Raw genomic sequence first — 21259 nt, forward strand, 5'->3', positions numbered from 1 at the left:
CAGTGATGTCACCACAGATCCTTTGACAGGTCCTGAAGAAAGAACAGGAGATCGGCAGCTACGCGATCAATTGGAGGAGGTGAGTTAATATATATATATATATATATATATATTTTTTTTTTTTCAATTGACCTTCTACTAGGCATTCTGTATTAAAGAATGCTATTATTTTCCCTTATAACCATGTTATAAGGGAAAATAATACAGTGAATAGACTTTCATCCTAGCAACCATGCGTGAAAATCACACTGCATCCGCACTTGCTTGCGGATGCTTGCAATTTTCACACAGCCCCATTCACTTCTATTGGGCCCGCGTTGCATGAAAAACACACAGTATAGAACATGCTGCGATTTTCATGCAATGCACAAGTGATGCGTGAAAATCACCGCTCATGTGCACAGCCCCATAAAAATGAATGGGTCCGGATTCAGTGCGGGTGCAATGTGTTCACCTCACGCATTGCACCCGCGCGGAAACCTCGCCCTTGTGAACCCAGCCTAAGGGGTTAATCAAGTGAACTACAGTTATGTGTCTATGCAAACAGCTGGACTGGGAGGCTGGTGGTGACAGACTCCCTTTAAGTAACTAAAAGTAATTGTCTACCCTAAAGTTACCTATAAAGGTTGTGTATTTTTATGCAGAAAATTTGCATGAACTTCACATCAACACTGCATAACAAAGTACACAACAAACTACACATACAATAACATTACATATATTGTGTTTTTAGTGTGTCTTTGAGGTTTTTATTGCAGATTTTTTAAATAGTATGTAACTTGTAATCATATTTTCTAGAATGCTAAGCTAATGCTGAATCCACAAAACTAATATATCTAAATTAAGTTGTACATGTAAACATGTGGTTGTGGGTTTTCCCAACAGATACTATTTGTTGATGCCATTTCAGATCATCAGATATGTGTGGTGTCCAAAAAATTGTGATTGTCAGGGTTCAAGTATATTCCTATCAGTTAAACTGCTGGGACATGCAGACTTCAGTCAGCTACAGTGCTGCCCATAATTATTCATACCCCAGGCAAATTTTGACTTAAAGCTACTTTTATTCAACCAGCAAGTAATTTTCTGACGTGAAATGACATAGGTGTCTCCCAAAACATAATAAGATGCTGTACTAGAGGCATTATTGTGGAAAAAAAAAACATTTCTCAGCTTTTATTTACATTTGAGCAAAAAATACAAGATGTTCCGCACTGTGGAAAATCTCAGAGGATGTGGTCGGAAGCCAAAAGTGACACCTGTGCTGTCCAGAAGGATAGTTAGAGAGGTGAAAAAGAATCCAAAGATCACCAAGAAGGCCATCCTGGTGAATCTGGGGTCTGCTGGTGGCAATGTCTCAAGGCAGACAATCCAACGGACACTGCACACTGCTGGGTTCCACTTCTCCAGATAAGGCACACAAATGCTCGCTTGGCCTTTGCAAAAGCTCCTCTGGACAAAGAAGAAGACTTCTGGTCTTCTGTGTTATGGTCAGATGAAACAAACATTGAATTGTTTGGTCACATTGATGTTTCCTTCATTTGGTGTAAAAAAGCAGAAACCTTCAACCCAAAGAACACCATCCCCACTGTCAAACATGGTGGTGGGAACCTAATGCTTTGGGGGTGTTTTTCAGCCAATGGACCAGGGAACCTAATCACAGTAAATGGCACCATGAAAAAAGGGCAATACATGAGTATTCTCCATGACAACATCAGGCAGTCTGCAGATAAACTTGGCCTTGGGCATCAGCGGACATTTCAGCATGACAATGACCCAAAACACACAGCAAAAGTGGTGAAGAAATGGTTAGCAGACAACAACATTAACGTTTTGGAGTAGCCAAGCCAGAGTCCAGATTTGAATCCAATTGAGAATCTGTAGGGGGAGCTAAAGATCAGGGTGATGGCAAGAAGACCCTCCAACCTGAAAGATTTGGAGCTCATTGCTAAAGATGAATGGACAAAAATACCTGTGGAGACATGCAAAAAGCTGGTCTGCAATTATAGGAAGTGTTTGATTGCTGTAATAGCGAATAAAGGCTTTTCTATTGATTATTGAGAAGGGTATGAACAATAGACACTTTTTGCTCAAATGTAAATAAAAACTGAGAAATGTTTTTTTTTCCCCACAATAATGCCTCTTGTACATTGTCTGATTATCTTTTGGGAGACACCTATGTCATTTCCCATCAAAAAAATTACTTGCTGGTTGAATAAAAGTAACTTTAAGTCAAAATTTGCCAGGACTATGAATAATTATGGGCAGCACTGTATGTTTCTGTAACATCATAAAGGGGTTTCAGTTAAGTGAACTGCAGTTGTAGTCCCAGACCTGGGGGGTACTTTAATGGTGTGCATTTTATTTCACTGTTTGTCTCCTGTCTTTTACTACCAACAAAGTAGTTCCCTCCCCTCTCAGTAGGGGTAGGCTGGTCCTGCTTTCTGCCAAGAGAGGGGAGTTCAAGTCTGGAGACAGAATGGAGAGAATGCAGACTGCAGTGCTCCTGCTCGTGCAGAGAATTCTCCAGAGCGAACCGACACTAAATCGCCACAAGTAAATCACTGAGAGGATAAAGACAGCTGATGAAACAGCTATATTTAGCTTCTACAGACACTTCTGTGAGGAAATATAAGTAGGGTTGAGCGAACCCGAACTGAAAAGTTCTGGTTTGTACTGAACTTTAGGGTTTTTTGTACCCGGACCCGAACATTTTCGGAATAGTTTGGGTTTGAGTTCGGTGTTTGGCGATTTAATGGCGCTTGTTGAAAGGCTGCAGTGTAGCCAATCAACAAGCATTTAACTAGTGTGCCCTTAGAAGCCATCACAGCCATGGCTACTAATGGCATAGCTGTGATTGGCCAAGTGCAGCATGAGACCCAGCCTCTATATAAGCTCGAGTCACGTGGCGCCTCACGTCACTCTGCTCTTACTAGTTGAAGGGACAGGATGCTGCTGCAGTGAGGGAGAGATTAGGAAAGACTCTGATATCTGCACTTGGTGTGAAGTCAGCGATCTACAATGTTTTTTATTTTGGGGGTGCAATGCAACATTGTTGTACCCTGCTCTGAGCTCAGTGAGACTGAAAAAAATCCGTCTGTTAGTTAGGTGGGTGTTGGCGGACATTTTGTGCAACAGCAGTGCACCAGCATTGCATATGTGCTAGGGACAATCATTGTAGTTCAGTGGCCGACATATACCCATTTTTAAAGCGCACCTGCATTGCATATTTGCCAGGGGAATAGAAAATAATACCGTCTGTGAGTTCAGGTACCCAGGGGGTCACATATCCCCATTTTTTTCTGTAAAGTATCCCTGTGCTGCATTTCTGAAAGTGAAATATAATCAGTTAAATCCATCTGTTCCATTGTGGGGTGACATATTTACATTTTTGTTGTAATGTAGCTCTGAGGCCTGCACTGCATATGTGACAGGCAGGCACATCTGTTCCATTTTTAATGGTGACATATCCACAATTTTTATGGTAAATAACACCTGTACTTAATTTGTGAGATTGAAATATAATCTCAGTTGAATCCATCTGTTTCATTTAGGGTTAATAAAAAACCTTTTTTGGGGGGGCAATAAAGTACCTTTTTGCCCTGTGCTGCATTTCTAACAGTCCAATAAAACCGCCAAATACTGAAGTTACATTTTTTGCTGAAAAATTCCTATTTTTGTTGCTATAAAGGACATTTGCGCCCTATGCTGCATTCCTGTCAGTCAAATAAAACCATTGAATATCGCTGTTACATTTTTGGGCTACAAATTCCCATTTTTGGGTGTAAAGTACCTCTGAGGCCTGCACATGTGACCGGCAGGCACAGAAATTCAGCAAATCCATCTGTTAAATTGTAGGGGTGACATATACACAATTTTTTATGTAAAAAAAAAAACCCTGTGCTTAATCTGTGAGAGTGAAATATAATTTCAGTTAAATCCATCTGTTTCATTAAGGTTAAAAAAAAAAAAAGCAATAAAGCAATAGAGCAATAAAGTACATTTTTGCCCTGTGCTGCATTTCTGGTAGTTAAGAAATACAGTTAAATACAGCTGTTTCATTGTTTGTAAGAAAAAAAAAAATTTGGGCAATAAAGTACCGTTGCTGCCTGCACTGCATAGCAGACCGGGCAATAAGTAAAAAAATACTTGTCTGTTCCATTGTTGGGTGACAATAAGCCATTTTTACCGTCCAAAAACCCCTGATCTGCATTGTTCACAAGGAACTTAATTTAGTAAAAATGTCTATTACTTCGGTGGGCGACCACAAAAAATGAGAGCGTCAAACAAGCGACGTTGCCCTGGTCATGGTGCTGCTGGTGTTGGTGGAGCTCCTGTTGCAGGGAGAGGACGTGGTTGATCTGTGCCAGCTACATGCACAAGTGAAACACCTTCCTCAGGTGCGAGTAGGCGACAGAACCTTCAGCGTTATTTGGTAGGGCTGAATGCGGCTCTACAAATGGTGAGGCCAGAACAAGTACAGGCAATAGTAGATTGGGTGGCTGACAGTGCCTCCAGTTCCTTCACATTGTCTCCCTCCCAGTCCCCTGCTGAAAGATCAGAGTTTGCACTTGCAGCCCATGGCCATCAGTCTTTCACCCCACCGGCTTGCAAATCAGCCAAGCAGTCTGAGCCCCAAGTCATGCAGTCTCTTCTGCTTTTTGATGACTCTGCTGGCAGGGTTTCCCAGGGACATCCACATAGCCCTGCTCCAGAAGTGGAAGAGATTGAGTTTACCGATGCCCAACCACTTATGTTTCAGGATGAGTACATTGGAGGCCCACCGCAGCACGTCTCAGATGATGACGAAACACAGGTGCCAACCGCTGCGGCTTTCTGCAGTCTGCAGACCGACAAGGAGGGCAGGGGTGAAGACTGGGTTGAAGATGATATGGAGGACAATGAGGTCCTTGACTCCACATGGAATCAAGGTCATGTGAGTGACCTGTGTAGTTCGGAGGAAGAGGTGCACAGATCCACCAGCACAGCAAAAGAGGGAGCAGGGTGCAAAAGCGGAGCTGCCGTCCCCTAGACAGTACGCCTGTTACTGCCCATCACATGGGCCGAGCACATCAAAGCCAGATCCAAGGAGTTCCCTGGCATGGCAGTTCTTCAGACAATGTGCTGTGCAATCATAGCCTGAAGCAAGGCATAAACGTTCTAAACCTGAGCACAACCTGCATTACCAGGCATCTAAGTGCAAAGCACGAGCTGCAGTGGAGTAGACACCTCAAAAACCAAGAAAGGTCTTCCTCTTCTGATGCAGTCTTGGCCTCTTCATTCCCCTCTGGAGTGACAGTGGCACCTGCCAACCCACAAACAGAGGATGTGGTAGCAACGCCACCACCTCAGTCACCAAGCATCTCCACAATGTACCATGGAAGCGTTCAGCTGTCTATCTCCCAAACACTGGAGCGGAAGAGGAAGTACCCACCCGCGATCCCTGGCCCTGAATGCCAGCATTTCAAAATTCCTGGTCTTTGAAATGCTGTAATTACGTCTGGTGGAGACAGAGAGTTTTAAAAGCCTTATGGCGGTGGCTGTCCCACAGTACGTCGTGCCCAGTCGTTACTACTTTTCCAGACGAGCCATCCCTTCCCTGCACAACCAAGTGGGGAAAAAATCAGGTGTGCACTGCGCAATGCCATCTGTGGCAAGGTCCACATAACTACGGATACGTGGACCAGTAAGCATGGTCAGGGACGTTATATCTCCCTAACAGCACACTGGGTAAATGCAGTGGCCACTGGGCCTGAGGCGGATAGCAGTTTGGCACATGTCCTTCCACCACCAAGGATTTCAGGGTGCTTCTCTTTGCCTCCTGTTGCTTCCTCCTCCAACTCCTCTTCCTCATCCTCTACTGCCTCCTCATCCGGTCAGCGTAACACCTTCACCACCAACTTCAGCAAAGCCAGGGGTAAACGACAGCAGGCAGTTTTCAAACGTATCTTTTTGGGGGACAAACCGCAAACCGCGCAGGAGCTGTGTACGGGCATGGAACAACAGACCGATGAGTGGTTGGTGTCAGTGAGTCTCAACCCTGGCCTGGTGGTGTGTGATAATGTGCGAAATCTAGTAGCAGCTCTGGATCTAGCCAGTTTGATGCACATCCCTTGCCTGGTGTATGTGCTGAATTTGGTGGTGCAGAAATTCCTGAAAAATTACCACAATATGTCAAAGCTGCTGCATAAAGTGCGTGCCGTCTGTGCGTGCTTTTGTTATTCTCACCCTGCTGCTCCACTGTCTGCGCTGAAGAGTAACTTTGGCCTTCCTGCTCACCGCCTCATATGCTACGTGCCCACAAGGTGGAACTGTGCGAGCAGCAGCAGGCGATAGTAGAGTTTTAGCTGCAGCACGCATGGGTTAGTCGCTCTGCGGAACAGCACCACTTCGCCACCAATGAGTGGGCCTCCATGCGAGACCTGTGTGCCTTGTTGTGCTGTTTCAAATACTCCACTAACATGGCCAATGCCGATGACGCCATTATCAGTGTTACTATCCCACTTCTATGTCTCCTTGAAAAAACGCTTCAGGCGATGATGGAAGAGGATGTGGCACAGGAGGAGGAGGAAGAGGGATCATTTAAAAGGGTTTCAGGCCAGTCATTCACAAGTGGCTCCAACGGCGGATTCCTGCACCAACATACACCAGGTATACAACTGCCCAGCCAGGGCACAGTTCTAGGGGATGATGAGGTGGAGGAGGAGGAGATGAAGCAGGAGGAACCATAGTAAAAGCAGGGTGGCACCCAAATCAGCTCATGGGCATAACTGGTGCATGGCTGGGGAGATACAGAGGACACAGACGATACACCTTCCACAGAGGACAGCTTGTCGTTGCCTCTGGGCAGCCTGGCACACATGAGCAATTACAGGGTCAGCTCACCTGCAGGCCCGCAACTTATGCTGCCTTGCTTTGAAGTAGTAGCCGTTTATCATGCTCCCTCTCCGAAATTGAACAATGATTACCCGTTACCAGTGGTCACCATGTTAGGCGAAAAAAAGAACATCGAAAGTTGATAGGGAAGATATCCAATTGGATCGTGGACGTCACAGGAAAGTGCGATCAGGCAAAAGTTATCTAGAGTCAACAAAGCGGCAGCAGCGCCTCTCCTGTATAACATGCATCTTAACAGTCCTGTATTGTTATTTATCGTCACTACATCCCCGTGTCCGAAGTGGGTAATTGCCGCACGCCTCCTGCCTTCCTTCGATGCTTGAGCTTTAATAACTTGTCCCACCATCTCCACCCAATCAGATTTCCGCCATTGAACTCCCTTGGATGTGGTATCCCTTTCTCAGGCTCCCTCTCCGGCAGGGAACCCTGATTCCACATTACCTGTGATTACCATGGTAGGCACATGCATAAAAGAACATCGAAAGTTGAAAGGGAAGTTATCCAATTAAATCGTGGACGTCACTAGGACGTGCGATATAGTGGAGCAGTATGTGTGCACACGTCTACATGTACTGACTGATGGGTGTTCTCCCTTCAACTTCTGGGTCTCCAAATGGCCTGAGCTTGCCCTTTATGCCTTGGAGGTGCTGGCCTGCCCTGCAGCCAGTGTATTGTCTGAATGTTTGTTTAGCATGGCAGGAGGGGGTTATCACAGACAGGAGCAGCCGCCTGTCCACAGCCAATGTGGACAAGCTCACGTTCATCAAAATGAACCAGGCAGTGATCCCACAGGACCTGTCCGTACCTTGTGCAGAATAGACATGTATGCCACCCTCACCCAGCCATTGTTGTACTCCAGCACACTTTCTCTTTGTTTTATTTTTTACATTTCCCAATGTTCTGGGGTCTACCCAAATTTAAACAAAAATAAATAAATAATAAAATAAAAAACAAAAAAACAGTGTTGACCACCTCCTCCTCCTCCTCCTCTGCTTCCACCTACACTGCCAAATCCAGCTTCTCCTCAATCTCCTACTTCATATGGACCTCCTTCTACTAAATAAGATTATTAATTTTTATTTTTATGCATTTTATGTTATTTGAAGTCATTTCCCTATCCACATTTGTTTGCAGAGCACTTACCATGTTCTTAACTACATTTTGCTGACCTTTGCAGCCCTCTCGCCCTTTCCATGACTTTTTTTAGAGCCATTTTAGTACTCCAAAGTTCGGGTCCCCATTGACTTCAATGGGGTGCGGGTTCGGAGTGAACTTCGGGTCCAGTTCGGGTCCAGAACTCAAACTTTTTTGCGAAGTTCAGCCAAACCTGTCGAACCCAAACTTCCAGGTGTCCACTCAACTCTAAATATAAGGTAGCTAAGCTACCCTTCTTAAAAAACCCACTAGGCCAGTAGAAGAATTTCAGTAAAGCCTGCCGCTACTCTATGTACAGTGCCTTGAAAAATTATTTATACTCCTTGAACTTTTCCACTTTTTTCACGATACACCTACAGACTCAAATGTATTTTATTGGGATTTTATGAGATAAACCAACAGAAAGTGGCAAGTAAGTGTGAAGTAAAAAGAAAATGAGAAATGGTTTTAAAAATTTGCAATAAATAAAAATCTTGAAAGCATGGCATGCATTTTGTTCAGCCCCCAAATCAATACTTTGTAAGACCAAGTCTTTTGGGGTATGTCTCTACCAGCTTTGCACATCTAGAGCCGGAAATGTTGCTTGATTCTTCTTTGCAAAATAGCTCAAGCTTAGTCAGATTGGATGGAGTGTGTCTGTGAACAGCAATTTTCAAGTCCTGTCACAGATTCTCAATGGGATTTAAGTCTGGACTTTTACTGTGCCATTCTAATGAATAAATATGTATGCCATTGTAGCTCTGGCAGTTTGTTTCGGGTTATTGTCCTTCAAGTCTTTTTGTAGCCTCTACCAGGTTTTCTTCCAGGATGGCCTTGTATTTAGCCCCATCCATCTTCCCATCTACTCTGACAAACTTCCTTGTCCCTGCTGAAGAAAAGGATCTGCATAGCATGATGCTCCCACTACGGTGTTTCAAAGTTTGGATGGTGTGTTCAGGGTGATGTGCAGTGTTAGTTTTCCATCACACATAGTGTTTTGAATTTAGACCAAAAAGTTAAACTTTGGTCTCGTCTGAACAGAGCAGCTTGTTCCACATGTTTGCTGTGTCCTCTACATGGTTTGGTGCAAACTGCAAACTGGACTTCTTATGGCTCGCTTTCAAAAATGACATTTTTTGCAACTCTTCCATAAAGGCCATATTTGTCAAGTATTTGAATAATCATTGTCCTGTGGACAGATTCTCCCACCTGAACTGTGAATCTCTACATGGTGACTAGAGATGAGCGAATTTTTTAAAAATTTGATTCGCCGGTTCGCCAAATTTTTGGGAAAAACTTGCCTCATGGCGAATTACGTTAAAAAAGAGAGAGCCTTTATAGTGGTGTAGAACACTGTGCCTTGCAGTAACATGCATGCTTTGGTAGTGAAATAATACTATGAGTCCGTATGACATGCAGATGACAGGCATCGCACTTAGAATCACTGCATACTTCACTTATTTGGGCAGTCACGGGGCCAAAACTGACCAAATAACTCAAGTATCAACTCAGCCTTACAGGTCGATGTAAAAGGGCAGTCCTTTTACACCCTCATCAGTTGATTCCACATAGATGTCTATAGAACCTGTTCTGTTAAACACTTATACAAGTAGAGCACCCCTGACAGAGTGGAGAGGGTGTCAGCAGTACGTTTGTGTCAACGCCACTGATTATTTTGCCCTTCCTCTGATCCGTCAGAACAATAACCCCCAAAAAACATATCCTGTCTGTGGAGCATCCGCCTTCACTCGGTCAGCATTTGCTTAATAATCCATCAGTAATGCTAATGCCAAAAAAACTGTAGTGGATCTAAAACAGAGATGACACGTGAATGGAATATTTGCATGTCTTCTGTGTTTTGTACCCACTCCTGCTTTTGGCTACCAAATCACAATCCAATTCTGATGGGATCATATTGGCCTTATAGCTGTTGCACAGATAGGATCCGTTGTGCGTCTCATTTTTCCTTCCTTATGACAGATCAGAAGAAAGGTCAAATAAATTATGATGTCACCCAGGCCGAAAGGCAAAATAGTGGCCCATTTATGAAGTGAGAAGGATAAGAACAACATGAGAAGTCCACAGAGTGGACCTATTAGATATTGATGAGGTGGAAGCAGCATAAGGAGACCACAGAGTGGCCCAATTACAGAGTGTAGAGATGGCAGCAGCAGCATCAGGAGGATACCCCAGAGTGGCAAGGTGACATAGTGTGGAGATGGCAGCAGCAGCATCAGGAGACCACAGAGTGGCAAGGTGACATAGTGTGGAGATGGCAGCAGCAGCATCAGGATACCACAGACTGTCAAGGTGACATAATGTGGATATGGCAGCAGCAGTAGCAGCAGGAGGATACCACAGAGTGTCAAGGTGACATAATGTGGATATGGCAGCAGCAGCAGGAGAGTACCACAGAGTGTCAAGGTGACATAGTGTAGAGATGGCAGAAGCAGCATCAGGAAACCACAGAGTGGCAAGGTAATATAGTGTGGAGATAGCAGTAGCAGCTGCATCAGAGGACCACAAAGTGACCCAGTGACAAAGTGGGGCAGTGAGTGGCAATACCAGTACCCACTGACGAAGGTGGCTGAAATAAAGAGCACTTGGCATCAGGCGGGTGGCATCATCAGTAGTAGCTGAGGCAGATAGTCAGAGTATCAAAGTGTGGCACCATGAATGATCTAGTCAGGAATTGGTGGTTGGAAATCCTGGCTGATCCAGGCCTTATTCATCTTGACAAAGATTAGTTTCTCGACAATTTGGGTGGATAGGCGAGTTCTCCTTGGGGTAACTATTGCCTCTGCCGAACTAAACACCCGCTCTGATACCACACTACTGGCCAGACAGGCCAGCTTTTCCAGGGAAAACTCTGCTAGTTATGACCACAAATCTAGTTTGGCTACACAGTAGTCCAGCGGATCTTCAATGTGGGGTGGAAGGGTACTGTCCAAGTATGTCATCACCTGCTGGTTCAGGTCCTGCTCCAGATCTATCTGCTGCTGCTTGTGAGTAGTTTATTTACTATGCGGGTGAATAAATCTACTCATCAGCGTCTGTAGACTCAGGTTGCTGCTGCTAATGGAGCTGGTACTGTTCCTGCCACCCCACCCCTCCCCAGATGCCATGGCAGTAAAACTTGAGTGCAGAGCCCCCCCCCGCAGACAGGCAGCGGAAGTCATCCCTCTGCCAAATGGTGACAATTTGGCTGACACTACACAAGTAAGTGAGCATGCATCGGGCCATTTGTGCAAGTGACTCAGAGGGACTCCCTGCCTCCACCTCAACTGCATACTGCTGTAAGGGTAAGCCCCCTAGAACAACCAAGTTACATTGAATTGCTAGTGATAATGTTTTACACAGACTGTTATGACTTATTTCAGCCACAAGAGGCCGCTGTGTCTTTGAGTAAGAAATAAATGAAGTTGTTTGTTCCAGAGGATGTAGGAGGAGTTTTCAAGTTCCCGGGGTTTGTTTGGTGTGTGTCTTCCTGGCTAGTGGTGATCTGAAGGTCTGGCTGCAGTTGGACAGAGCCACAGAGACTAAAAAGTGATTCTGAGAATAGCGATATTATCCAATTGAGAGACTTGTGACAGGTCACGGGACCTGGCTAATGTGTTATACGTTAGCGGGACCGTGGCAGAGTACAGGGGGACTCCTGGCAGAGCTGAACTGATGTGGATTGCTGTACCTGCAATCTAGAGAGAGAGAGAGGAAAAGACAACGCACTGGGACAAGCAAGCAACTGTATCAGGAGCCAGACGACACCTATCCCCACGTACCAGACCAAAAGAAGCAGCTACCTCGTGGGAAAATATGACATGACTGATCTCTGCCCAGCTACCTACAGAACTGTGAGTGTGCACCAGTGCTAACCCGCGATAGGGCATAGAGCAGGAATCTTTAGTCAGAGCGTTGTAGAAACATGCCCTGAGTAGCAGGGTTCAGACAGGAAAATATCAGAGGAGAGTAGCCTGTATTTTTATCTGTTTGCTGGTTGGAGCGCATTTAGTATATCACGAATCAGTAACCCTTCCTGTAAATTTGTGTCAACTTGTTAACATTGTTCCTGTCATTTGTCGATTGCGCCCCTTGTGCATCGGCACAAAACTGTTAAACCGATTTTCCGGCCGCAATATTATGTTATTTAATAAAGCCGGTATCTGCTTCAGCCTCCTTTTCTGCTGTACTGTATTTGAACCCTGCCCTGCAGTCTCTTCCTCCCCTGACCCCTACACTGCCACAGTGTGTCAGGGACCTCTCTCGTCTTCCTCATCGCCCTGTAGCTCCTCTGGCTGCTCCTGCTCCTACTGTCCTGTCAGCTACTGGATCTGCTGATCAGAGAAACTATAATCCAGTCGGCAGAGAAAAAGCCCAAAACTGTGTGTCCCCTTTAAGCAGCAAAATAATAACACCCACTCTCTGGCTCTCGTCCCCAGATGAGTGTGGGCGCCCCCCTCTCCCCCCCCCCCCCGAGAATCTATCCAGGAGAGCAACTTTAGGTTCAGGACAGGTCAGGTAACCACTATTATGATCAGCCAACAGTGGTCTCTGCATCTGTGAGACGGTCGTGCGGAGGTCATCCACCTCCAGAGACAGCCCCTGTAGATGTCCGGTCAGTGCCGCGATAACATCCATGGCAAACTGATACAGAAAACAAAATGACGGTTATTCGGCGGTTTATTCACAATCAGTGTGGGGGAAAAACCACACTAAACACAGGAGGGAAGGGGAACAGTAAATGGGCCTGGGAAACTAGGGAAGAAACAGGTCACCTCTAAAGTTGAGAGAACACCTGGATGTTCGGGTTCGAGAAGTTCGGCCGAACTTCCCGGAAATGTTCGGGTTCGGGATCCGAACCCGACCCGAACTTCGTCCCGAACCCCATTGAAGTCAATGGGGACCCGAACTTTTCGTCACTAAAAAGGCTGTAAAACAGCCCAGGAAAGGGCTAGAGGGCTGCAAAAGGCAGCAAAATGTAGTTAAATCCCCTGCAAACAAATGTGGATAGGGAAATGAATAAAAATAAAAATAAAATAAATACAAATTAACCAATATCAATTGGAGAGAGGTCCCATAGCAGAGAATCAGGCTTCATGTCACCCACCACTGGAACAGGCCACTGTCAGATATTTAGACCCCGGCACTCAGACAGAGGAGAGAGGTCCCATTGCAGAGAATCAGGCTTCATGTCATAGCAGAGAATCAGGCTTCACGTCACCCACCACTGGAACAGGCCATTGTCAGATATTTTGGCCCTGGCACCCAGACAGAGGAGAGAGGTCCCATTGCAGAGAATCAGACTTCATGTCACCCAACAATGGAACAGGCCACTGTCAGATATTTTTAGGCCCCGGCACCCAGACAGAGGAGAGAGGTCCCATTGCAGAGAATCAGGCTTCATGTCATAGCAGAGAATCAGGCTTCACATCACCCACCACTGGAACAGGCCATTGTCAGATATTTTGGCCCTGGCACCCAGACAGAGGAGAGAGGTCCCATTGCAGAGAATCAGGCTTCATGTCATAGCAGAGAATCAGGCTTCACGTCACCCACCACTGGAACAGGCCATTGTCAGATATTTTGGCCCTGGCACCCAGACAGAGGAGAGAGGTCCCATAGCAGAGAATCAGGCTTCATGTCATAGCAGAGAATCAGGCTTCATGTCATAGCAGAGAATCAGGCTTCATGTCACCCACCACTGGAACAGGCCATTGTCAGATATTTTGGCCCTGGCACCCAGACAGAGGAGAGAGGTCCCATTGCAGAAAATCAGGCTTCATGTCACCCAACAATGGAACAGGCCACTGTCAGATATTTTTAGGCCCCGGCACCCAGACAGAGGAGAGAGGTCCCATAGCAGAGATTCAGGCTTCATGTCATAGCAGAGAAACAGGCTTCATGTCATAGCAGAGAATCAGGCTTCATGTCATAGCAGAGAATCAGGCTTCACATCACCCACCACTGGAACAGGCCATTGTCAGATATTTTGGCCCTGGCACCCAGACAGAGGAGAGAGGTCCCAAAGCAGAGAATCAGGCTTCATGTTATAGCAGAGAATCAGGCTTCATGTCACCCAACACTGGAACAGGCCACTGTCAGATATTTTTAGGCCCCGGCACCCAGACAGAGGAGAGAGGTCCCATAGCAGAGAATCAGGCTTCATGTCATAGCAGAGAATCAGGCTTCATGTCACCCAACACTGGAACAGGTCACTGTCAGATGTTTTTAGGCCTCGGCACCCAGACAGAGGAGAGAGGTCCCATAGCAGAGAATCAGGCTTCATGTCATAGCAGAGAATCAGGCTTCATGTCACCCAACACTGGAACAGGCCACTGTCAGATATTTTTAGGCCCCGGCACCCAGACAGAGGAGAGAGGTCCCATAGCATAGAATCAGGCTTCATGTCATAGCAGAGAATCAGGCTTCATGTCACCTAACACTGGAACAGGCCACTGTCAGATATTTTTAGACCCCGGCACCCAGACAGAGGAGAGAGATCCCATAGCAGAGAATCAGGCTTCATGTCATAGCAGAGAATCAGGCTTCATGTCACCCAACACTAGAACAGGCCACTGTCAGATATTTTTAGGCCCCGGCACCCAGACATAGAGTCAACTTTGGGTTGCCCCGCAATATAATGGTAAAATGAAAATAAAAATAGGATTGAATGAGGAAGTGCCCTGGAGTACAATAATATATGGTTAAGGGGAGGTAGTTATAAATGTCTAATCTGCACAAGGGATGGACAGGTCCTGTGGGATCCATGCCTGGTTCATTTTTATGAACGTCAGCTTGTCCACATTGGCTGTAGACAGGCGGCTGCGTTTGTCTGTAATGACGCCCCCTGCCGTGCTGAATACACGTTCAAACAAAACGCTGGCTTGCGGGCAGGCCAGCACCTCCAAGACATAAAAGGCTAGCTCTGGCCACGTGGACAATTTGGAGACCCAGAAGTTGAATGGGGCCAAACCATCAGTCAGTACGTGGAGGGGTGTGCACATTAGTGAAATGTTGCCTCCTGCTAACACGTTCCGTATCAGGTGGTGGTGCAGTTAGCTGTGGCGTGTTGACAAAACTTTTCCACATCTCTGCCATGCTAACCCTGCCCTCAGAGGAGCTGGCCGTGACACAGCTGCGTTGGCGACCTCTTGCTCCTCCTCTGCCTTCGCCTTGGGCTTCCACTTGTTCCCCCGTGACATTTGGGAATGCTCTCAGTAGCGCGTCTACCAATGTGGGCTTGTACTCGCGCATCTTCCTATCACGCTCCAGTTCAGGAAGTAAGGTGGGCACATTGTCTTTGTACCAGGGATCCAGCAGGGTGGCAACCCAGTAGTCCGCACACGTTAAAATGTGGGCAACTCTGCTGTCGTTGCGCAGGCACTGCAGCATGTAGTCGCTCATGTGTGCCAGGCTGCCCAGAGGTAAGGACAAGCTGTCCTCTGTGGGAGGCTTATCGTCATTGTCCTGCGTTTCCCCCCAGCTACGCACCATTGATGGGCCCGAGCTGCGTTGGGTGCCACCCCGCTGTGAACATGCTTCATTCTCATCCTCCTCCACCTCCTCCTCATCCTCGTCCTACTCGTCCTCCAGTAGTGGGCCCTGGCTGGCCACAATTGTACCTGGCCTCTGCTGTTGCAAAAAACCTCCCTCTGAGTTACTTCGAAGAGACTGGCCTGAAAGTGCTAAAAATGACCCCTCTTCCTCCTCCTCCTCCTGGGCCACCTCCTCTTCCATCATCGCCCTAAGTGTTTTCTCAAGGAGACATAGAAGTGGTATTGTAACGCTGATAACGGCGTCATCGCCACTGGCCATGTTGGTGGAGTACTCGAAACAGCGCAACAGGGCACACAGGTCTCGCATGGAGGCCCAGTCATTGGTGGTGAAGTGGTGCTGTTCCGCAGTGCGACTGACCCGTGCGTGCTGCAGCTGAAGCTCCACTATGGCCTGCTGCTGCTCGCACAGTCTGTCCAGCATGTGCAAGGTGGAGTTCCACCTGGTGGGCACGTTGCATATGAGGCGGTGAGCGGGAAGGCCGAAGCTACGCTGTAGCGCAGACAGGCGAGCAGCGGCAGGATGTGAACGCCGAAAGCGCGAACAGACGGCCCGCACTTTATGCAGTAGCTCTGACATGTCGGGGTAGTTGTGAATGAATTTCTGCACCACCAAATTCAGCACATGTGTCAGGCAAGGGATGTGCGTCAAACCGGCTAGTCCCAGAGCTGCAATGAGATTTCGCCCATTATCGCACACCACCAGGCCGGGCTTGAGGCTCACCGGCAGCAAACACTCGTCGGTCTGTTGTTCTATACCCCGCCACGACTCCTGTGCGGTGTGGGGCCTGTCCCCCAAACATATGAGTTTCAGAATGGCCTGCTGACGTTTACCCCGGGCTGTGCTGAAGTTGGTGGTGAAGGTGTGTGGCTGACTGGATGAGCAGGTGGAAGAAGAGGAGGAGGAAGCCGAGAAGGAGGAGGTGGCAACAGGAGGCAAAGAATGTTGCCCTGCGATCCTTGGCGGCAGAAGGACGTGCGCCAAACAGCTCTCCGCCTGGGGCCCAGCCGCCACTACATTTACTCAGTGTGCAGTTAGGGAGATATAGCGTCCCTGGCCGTGCTTACTGGTCCACGTATCTGTGGTTAGGTGGACCTTGCCACAGATGGCGTTGTGCAGTGAACACTTGATTTTATCGGATACTTGGTTGTGCAGGGAAGGCACGGCTCTCTTGGAGAAGTAGTGGCGGCTGGGAACAACATACTGTGGGACAGCAAGCGACATGAGCTGTTTGAAGCTGTCTGTGTCCACCAGCCTGAATGACAGCATTTCATAGGCCAGTACTTTAGAAATGCTGGCATTCAGGGCCAGGGATCGAGGGTGGCTAGGTGGGAATTTACGCTTTCTCTCAAATGTTTGTGAGATGGAGAGCTGAACGCTGCCGTGTGACATGGTTGAGATGCTGGGTGACCGAGGTGGTGGTGTTGGTGGTGCATCCTCTGTTTCCTGGGCGGCAGGTGCCAACATTCCTCCAGAGGCGGAGGAAGAGGCCGAGGCGGCAGCAGCAGAAGAGGCCGAGGCGGCAGCAGCAGAAGAGGTAGCAGGGGGAGCCTGAGTGACTTCCTTGTTTTTAAGGTGTTTACTCCACTGCAGTTCATGCTTTGCATGCAGGTGCCTGGTCATGCAGGTTGTGCTAAGGTTCAGAACGTTAATGCCTCGCTTCAGGCTCTGATGGCACAGCGTGAAAACCACTCGGGTCTTGTCGTCAGCACATTGTTTGAAGAAGTGCCATGCCAGGGAACTCCTTGAAGCTGCCTTTGGGGTGCTCGGTCCCAGGTTGCGGCGGTCAGCAGCAGGCGGAGTCTCTTGGCGGCGGGTGTTCTGCTTTTGCCCACTGCTCCCTCTTATGCTACGCTGTTGGCTCGATCTCACCACTGCCTCTTCCTCTGAACTCTGAAAGTCAGTGGCACGACCTTCATTTCATGTGGGGTCTAGGACCTCATCGTCCCCTGCATCATCTTCCACCCAGTCTTCCTCTCTGACCTCCTGTTCAGTCTGCACACTGCAGAAAGACACAGCAGTTGGCACCTGTGTTTCGTCATCATCAGAGACATGCTGAGGTGGTATTCCCATGTCCTCATCATCAGGAAACATAAGTGGTTGTGCGTCAGTGCATTCTATGTCTTCCACCGCTGGGGAAGGGCTAGGTGGATGCCCTTGGGAAACCCTGCCAGCAGAGTCTTCAAACAGCATAAGAGACTGCTGTATAACTTGAAGCTCAGACAGTTTCCCTGATATGCATGGGGGTGTTGTGACAGACTGATGGGCTTGGTTTTCAGGCGCCATCTGTGCGCTTTCTGCAGAAGACTGGGTGGGAGATAATGTGAACGTGCTGGATCCACTGTCAGCCACCTAATTGACTAATGCCTGTACCTGCTCAGGCCTTACCATCCTTAGAACAGAATTTGGCCCCACCAAATATCGCTGTAAATTCTTGCAGCTACTGGGACCTGAGGTAGTTGTAGCTGTGGCAGGACGTGTGGCTGTGGCAGAACGGCCACGTCCTCTCCCAGCACCAGAGGGTCCACTAACGCCACCACGACCATGTCCGCGTCCCTTACTAGATGTTTTCCTCATTGTTACCGTTCACCACAATAAGAAAAAAATTATTTCGCCCAATGTATTGAATTCAAATTCAGGCCTTTTTTTACAGACACCTAACACTATCTGGCTATCTATTTAGGTACCGTATTACACTAATACAGGAACAGCAGTAACGACAGATTTAGCTGAATATAAATTGTAGGCCTAGTATTTAGGCCCTGGATGACAGGTATCCCTTTTACGGACAGAATTAGACTTGAAAATGTACGGTAGCGTGTGAAGTTATTGAGGATGACCCTATCCGCACCTTCAATCTAATATACCCTTTTATGGATAGATTTAAAGTTGGCCTGATACAGCAGAAACCACTGATTTGGGGAATTGCTAAGTTGGAAATTGTATGTCAACCCAGAACAAAAACTGTGCTTTGATGGACACTAAATAACTTGACCAGCCACAGCAGTAACGACAGATTTAGCTGAATATAAATTGTAGGCCTAGTATTTAGGCCCTGGATGACAGGTATACGTTTACGGACAGAATTAGACTTGGAAATGCACGGTAGCGTGTGAAGTTATTGAGGATGACCCTATCAGCACCTTCAATCTAATATACCCTTTTATGGATAGATTTAAAGTTGGCCTGATACAGCAGAAACCACTGATTTAGGAAATTGCTAAGTTGGGAATTGTATTTCAACCCAGAACAAAAACTGTGCTTTGACGGACACTAAATAACTTGACCAGCCACAGCAATAACCACAGATTTAGCTGAATATAAATTGTAGGCCTAGTATTTAGGCCCTGGGTGACAGGTATACGTTTACGGACAGAATTAGACTTGGAAATGCACGGTAGCGTGTGAAGTTATTGAGGATGACCCTATCAGTACCTTCAATCTAATATACCCTTTTATGAATCGATTTAAACTTGGCCTGATACAGCAGAAACCACTGATTTAGGGAATTGCTAAGTTGGGAATTGTATTTCAACCCAGAACAAAAATATATCCTTTGCCAGACAGCAGACAGTATTACAATTGGCTAGCCACAGCTGAAACACCCAAATTAGGGTACTGCTATTTTGGCAATTGTATTTCACCCCTCAATAAAATAGCAAGCATAGCCAAGCCCCTGATGTAGGATATAGCAAAAAAAAAAAACACTATTGTTGGTTAAATTGACTTGGTGGCAGCTTGTGCTGGCGCACCACAAGACACAAAATGGCCGCCGATCACCCCAGAAAAAAGTGACTGAAAAACGCTCTGGGCAGCCTAAAAACAGTGAGCAATTGAATAGCAGAAGATGAATGATTCACATCTGTAGATCGATCACTTCATTAAGTGTTTTTGCTGAGTAAATCCTTGCCTAATCTCGCCTTAACAGCAGCAGCTGCATCCTCTCCCTACACTGATCAGAGCAGAGTGACGTGCGGCACTACGTGACTCCAGCTTAAATAGAGGCTGGGTCACATGCTGCACTGGCCAATCACAGCCATGCCAATAGTAGGCATGGCTGTGATGGCCTCTTGGGGCAAGTAGTATGACGCGTGTTGATTGGCTGCTTTGCAGCCTTTCAAAAAGCGCCAAGAAAGCCCCGAACACCGAACCCGAACCTGGACTTTTACGAAAATGTTCGGGTTCGGGTCCATGTCACGGACACCCCAAAATTCGGTATGAATCCGAACTATACAGTTCGGTTTAGCTCATCCCTAGTCACCTCTTAGACAACCCTAATCCGGGCCTTAACTATCTATCAATATTATTACCTTGAAGGTAGTAATATTCAAGGTAATAATATTGGCCCTCATATCCCTATAAGGCCCTCATAGCCCTATAAGGCCCTGGAATGTGGTTTGGACCAAAGACAACCCTTCCTCCCCAGATGGACGAATGGAAGTCTTTGTCCTAGGCCCAGATACAAACAACAGGGAATATAACAAGCACAAAACAATAAGAACAGACAAGACTTATCTGAAAGTAGAAAACTGTCAACTCCAGAAGCACCGCAGAGTACAACCGACCAGCTAGTTAGAAGGCAGGAAGAAAATCTATAAACCACACCTCCAAGAGTGAGAAGCTGCTACTTATGGGAAAGGTAGTTTACCAACAAGCAACACCTGAAGCAAAGGGTGCAGCATTCACCAAAACACAGACGCAATAAGATAAACAGTGAACTTGTCAATTTAACTCACGAGTTGCCAGTCTCCTGGTACCTGTCATGGGAATGTCTGTATTTTGCGGAATGAAATAGCTGGCCCCTAATAGAACAGTCCTATCCTTGTCCATAATGTGGACAATAATAGGACATGTTCTATTTTTTTCCGGAACGGAAATATGGACATAAGGAAACGGAATGCACACGGAGTGACTTCTGTTTTTCTTTTGCGGACCTATTGAAATGAATGGTTCCGCATACAGTCCGCAAAAAAATCGGAACGGACACGGAAAGAAAGTACATTCATGTGCATGAGGCCTTACTGTGATATTAAAAATATGTTAACGTAAAGTAAACAACTACGAAATCACAACTTTCAATAATAGAAACTCAGGGGTGGACATAAAATATGCACCAAATCAAATTAGCAACCAAAGAGGAAGACAAAATTAAAACTGTGCATAGACACCTGCACAGTTACCGATTTCCTAGTTGTATAAACGGTTGCAAAATTTTCTAAAAACTTTTGATATATCATAAAAACATATCAAAAGTTTAGATCAGCTGTGGTCTACATTCTCAGACCACCAGTAATCGCTAGAACATAAGTGTAAAGAAGTGTGCATACTATCCCCCTACTGAGGATAGAATTAAAACATTCTAGGATTGGTGGGTGTCTCAGTGCTCAAACCCCCACTGATCAAAACTTTTGGTATATCTCTATGACATAAAATGTCTTTAGTAAAGTTAGCGACCTCTTAAAAATTGAGGCATAAGAGGCTGTTATTGTTTTTTCACATAACTAATTAATTTATGATTGTTTAATATTAGATCAGAAGAGGAGATGACAACTTTTTTGCATTTTATGGACTCAACATGGAATCTTTGTGGAAAAGATATTGTACAAGCTTTTGACCTCTCTGAGTTCCACACAGTCTATGATCTTGGAGGTAATAATAATTGTTATACTATTTTACT

At 46.5% G+C, this 21259-nt stretch overlaps 1 protein-coding gene across 1 annotated transcript in view; it reads left to right on the top strand.

Annotated features, from left to right (window-relative positions):
• LOC122935721 (acetylserotonin O-methyltransferase-like) overlaps nucleotides 1-21259 on the top strand; it is a 226444-nt gene that overhangs the window by 69545 nt on the left and 135640 nt on the right. Inside the window, exon 5 of the mRNA XM_044291580.1 lies at nucleotides 21113-21231. Coding sequence (XP_044147515.1) covers nucleotides 21113-21231 — 119 coding nt within the window. The remainder of the gene's footprint in view (nucleotides 1-21112; nucleotides 21232-21259) is intronic.

Source organism: Bufo gargarizans, chromosome 4 (assembly GCF_014858855.1).
Source record: "Bufo gargarizans isolate SCDJY-AF-19 chromosome 4, ASM1485885v1, whole genome shotgun sequence".
NCBI lineage: Eukaryota > Metazoa > Chordata > Amphibia > Anura > Bufonidae > Bufo > Bufo gargarizans.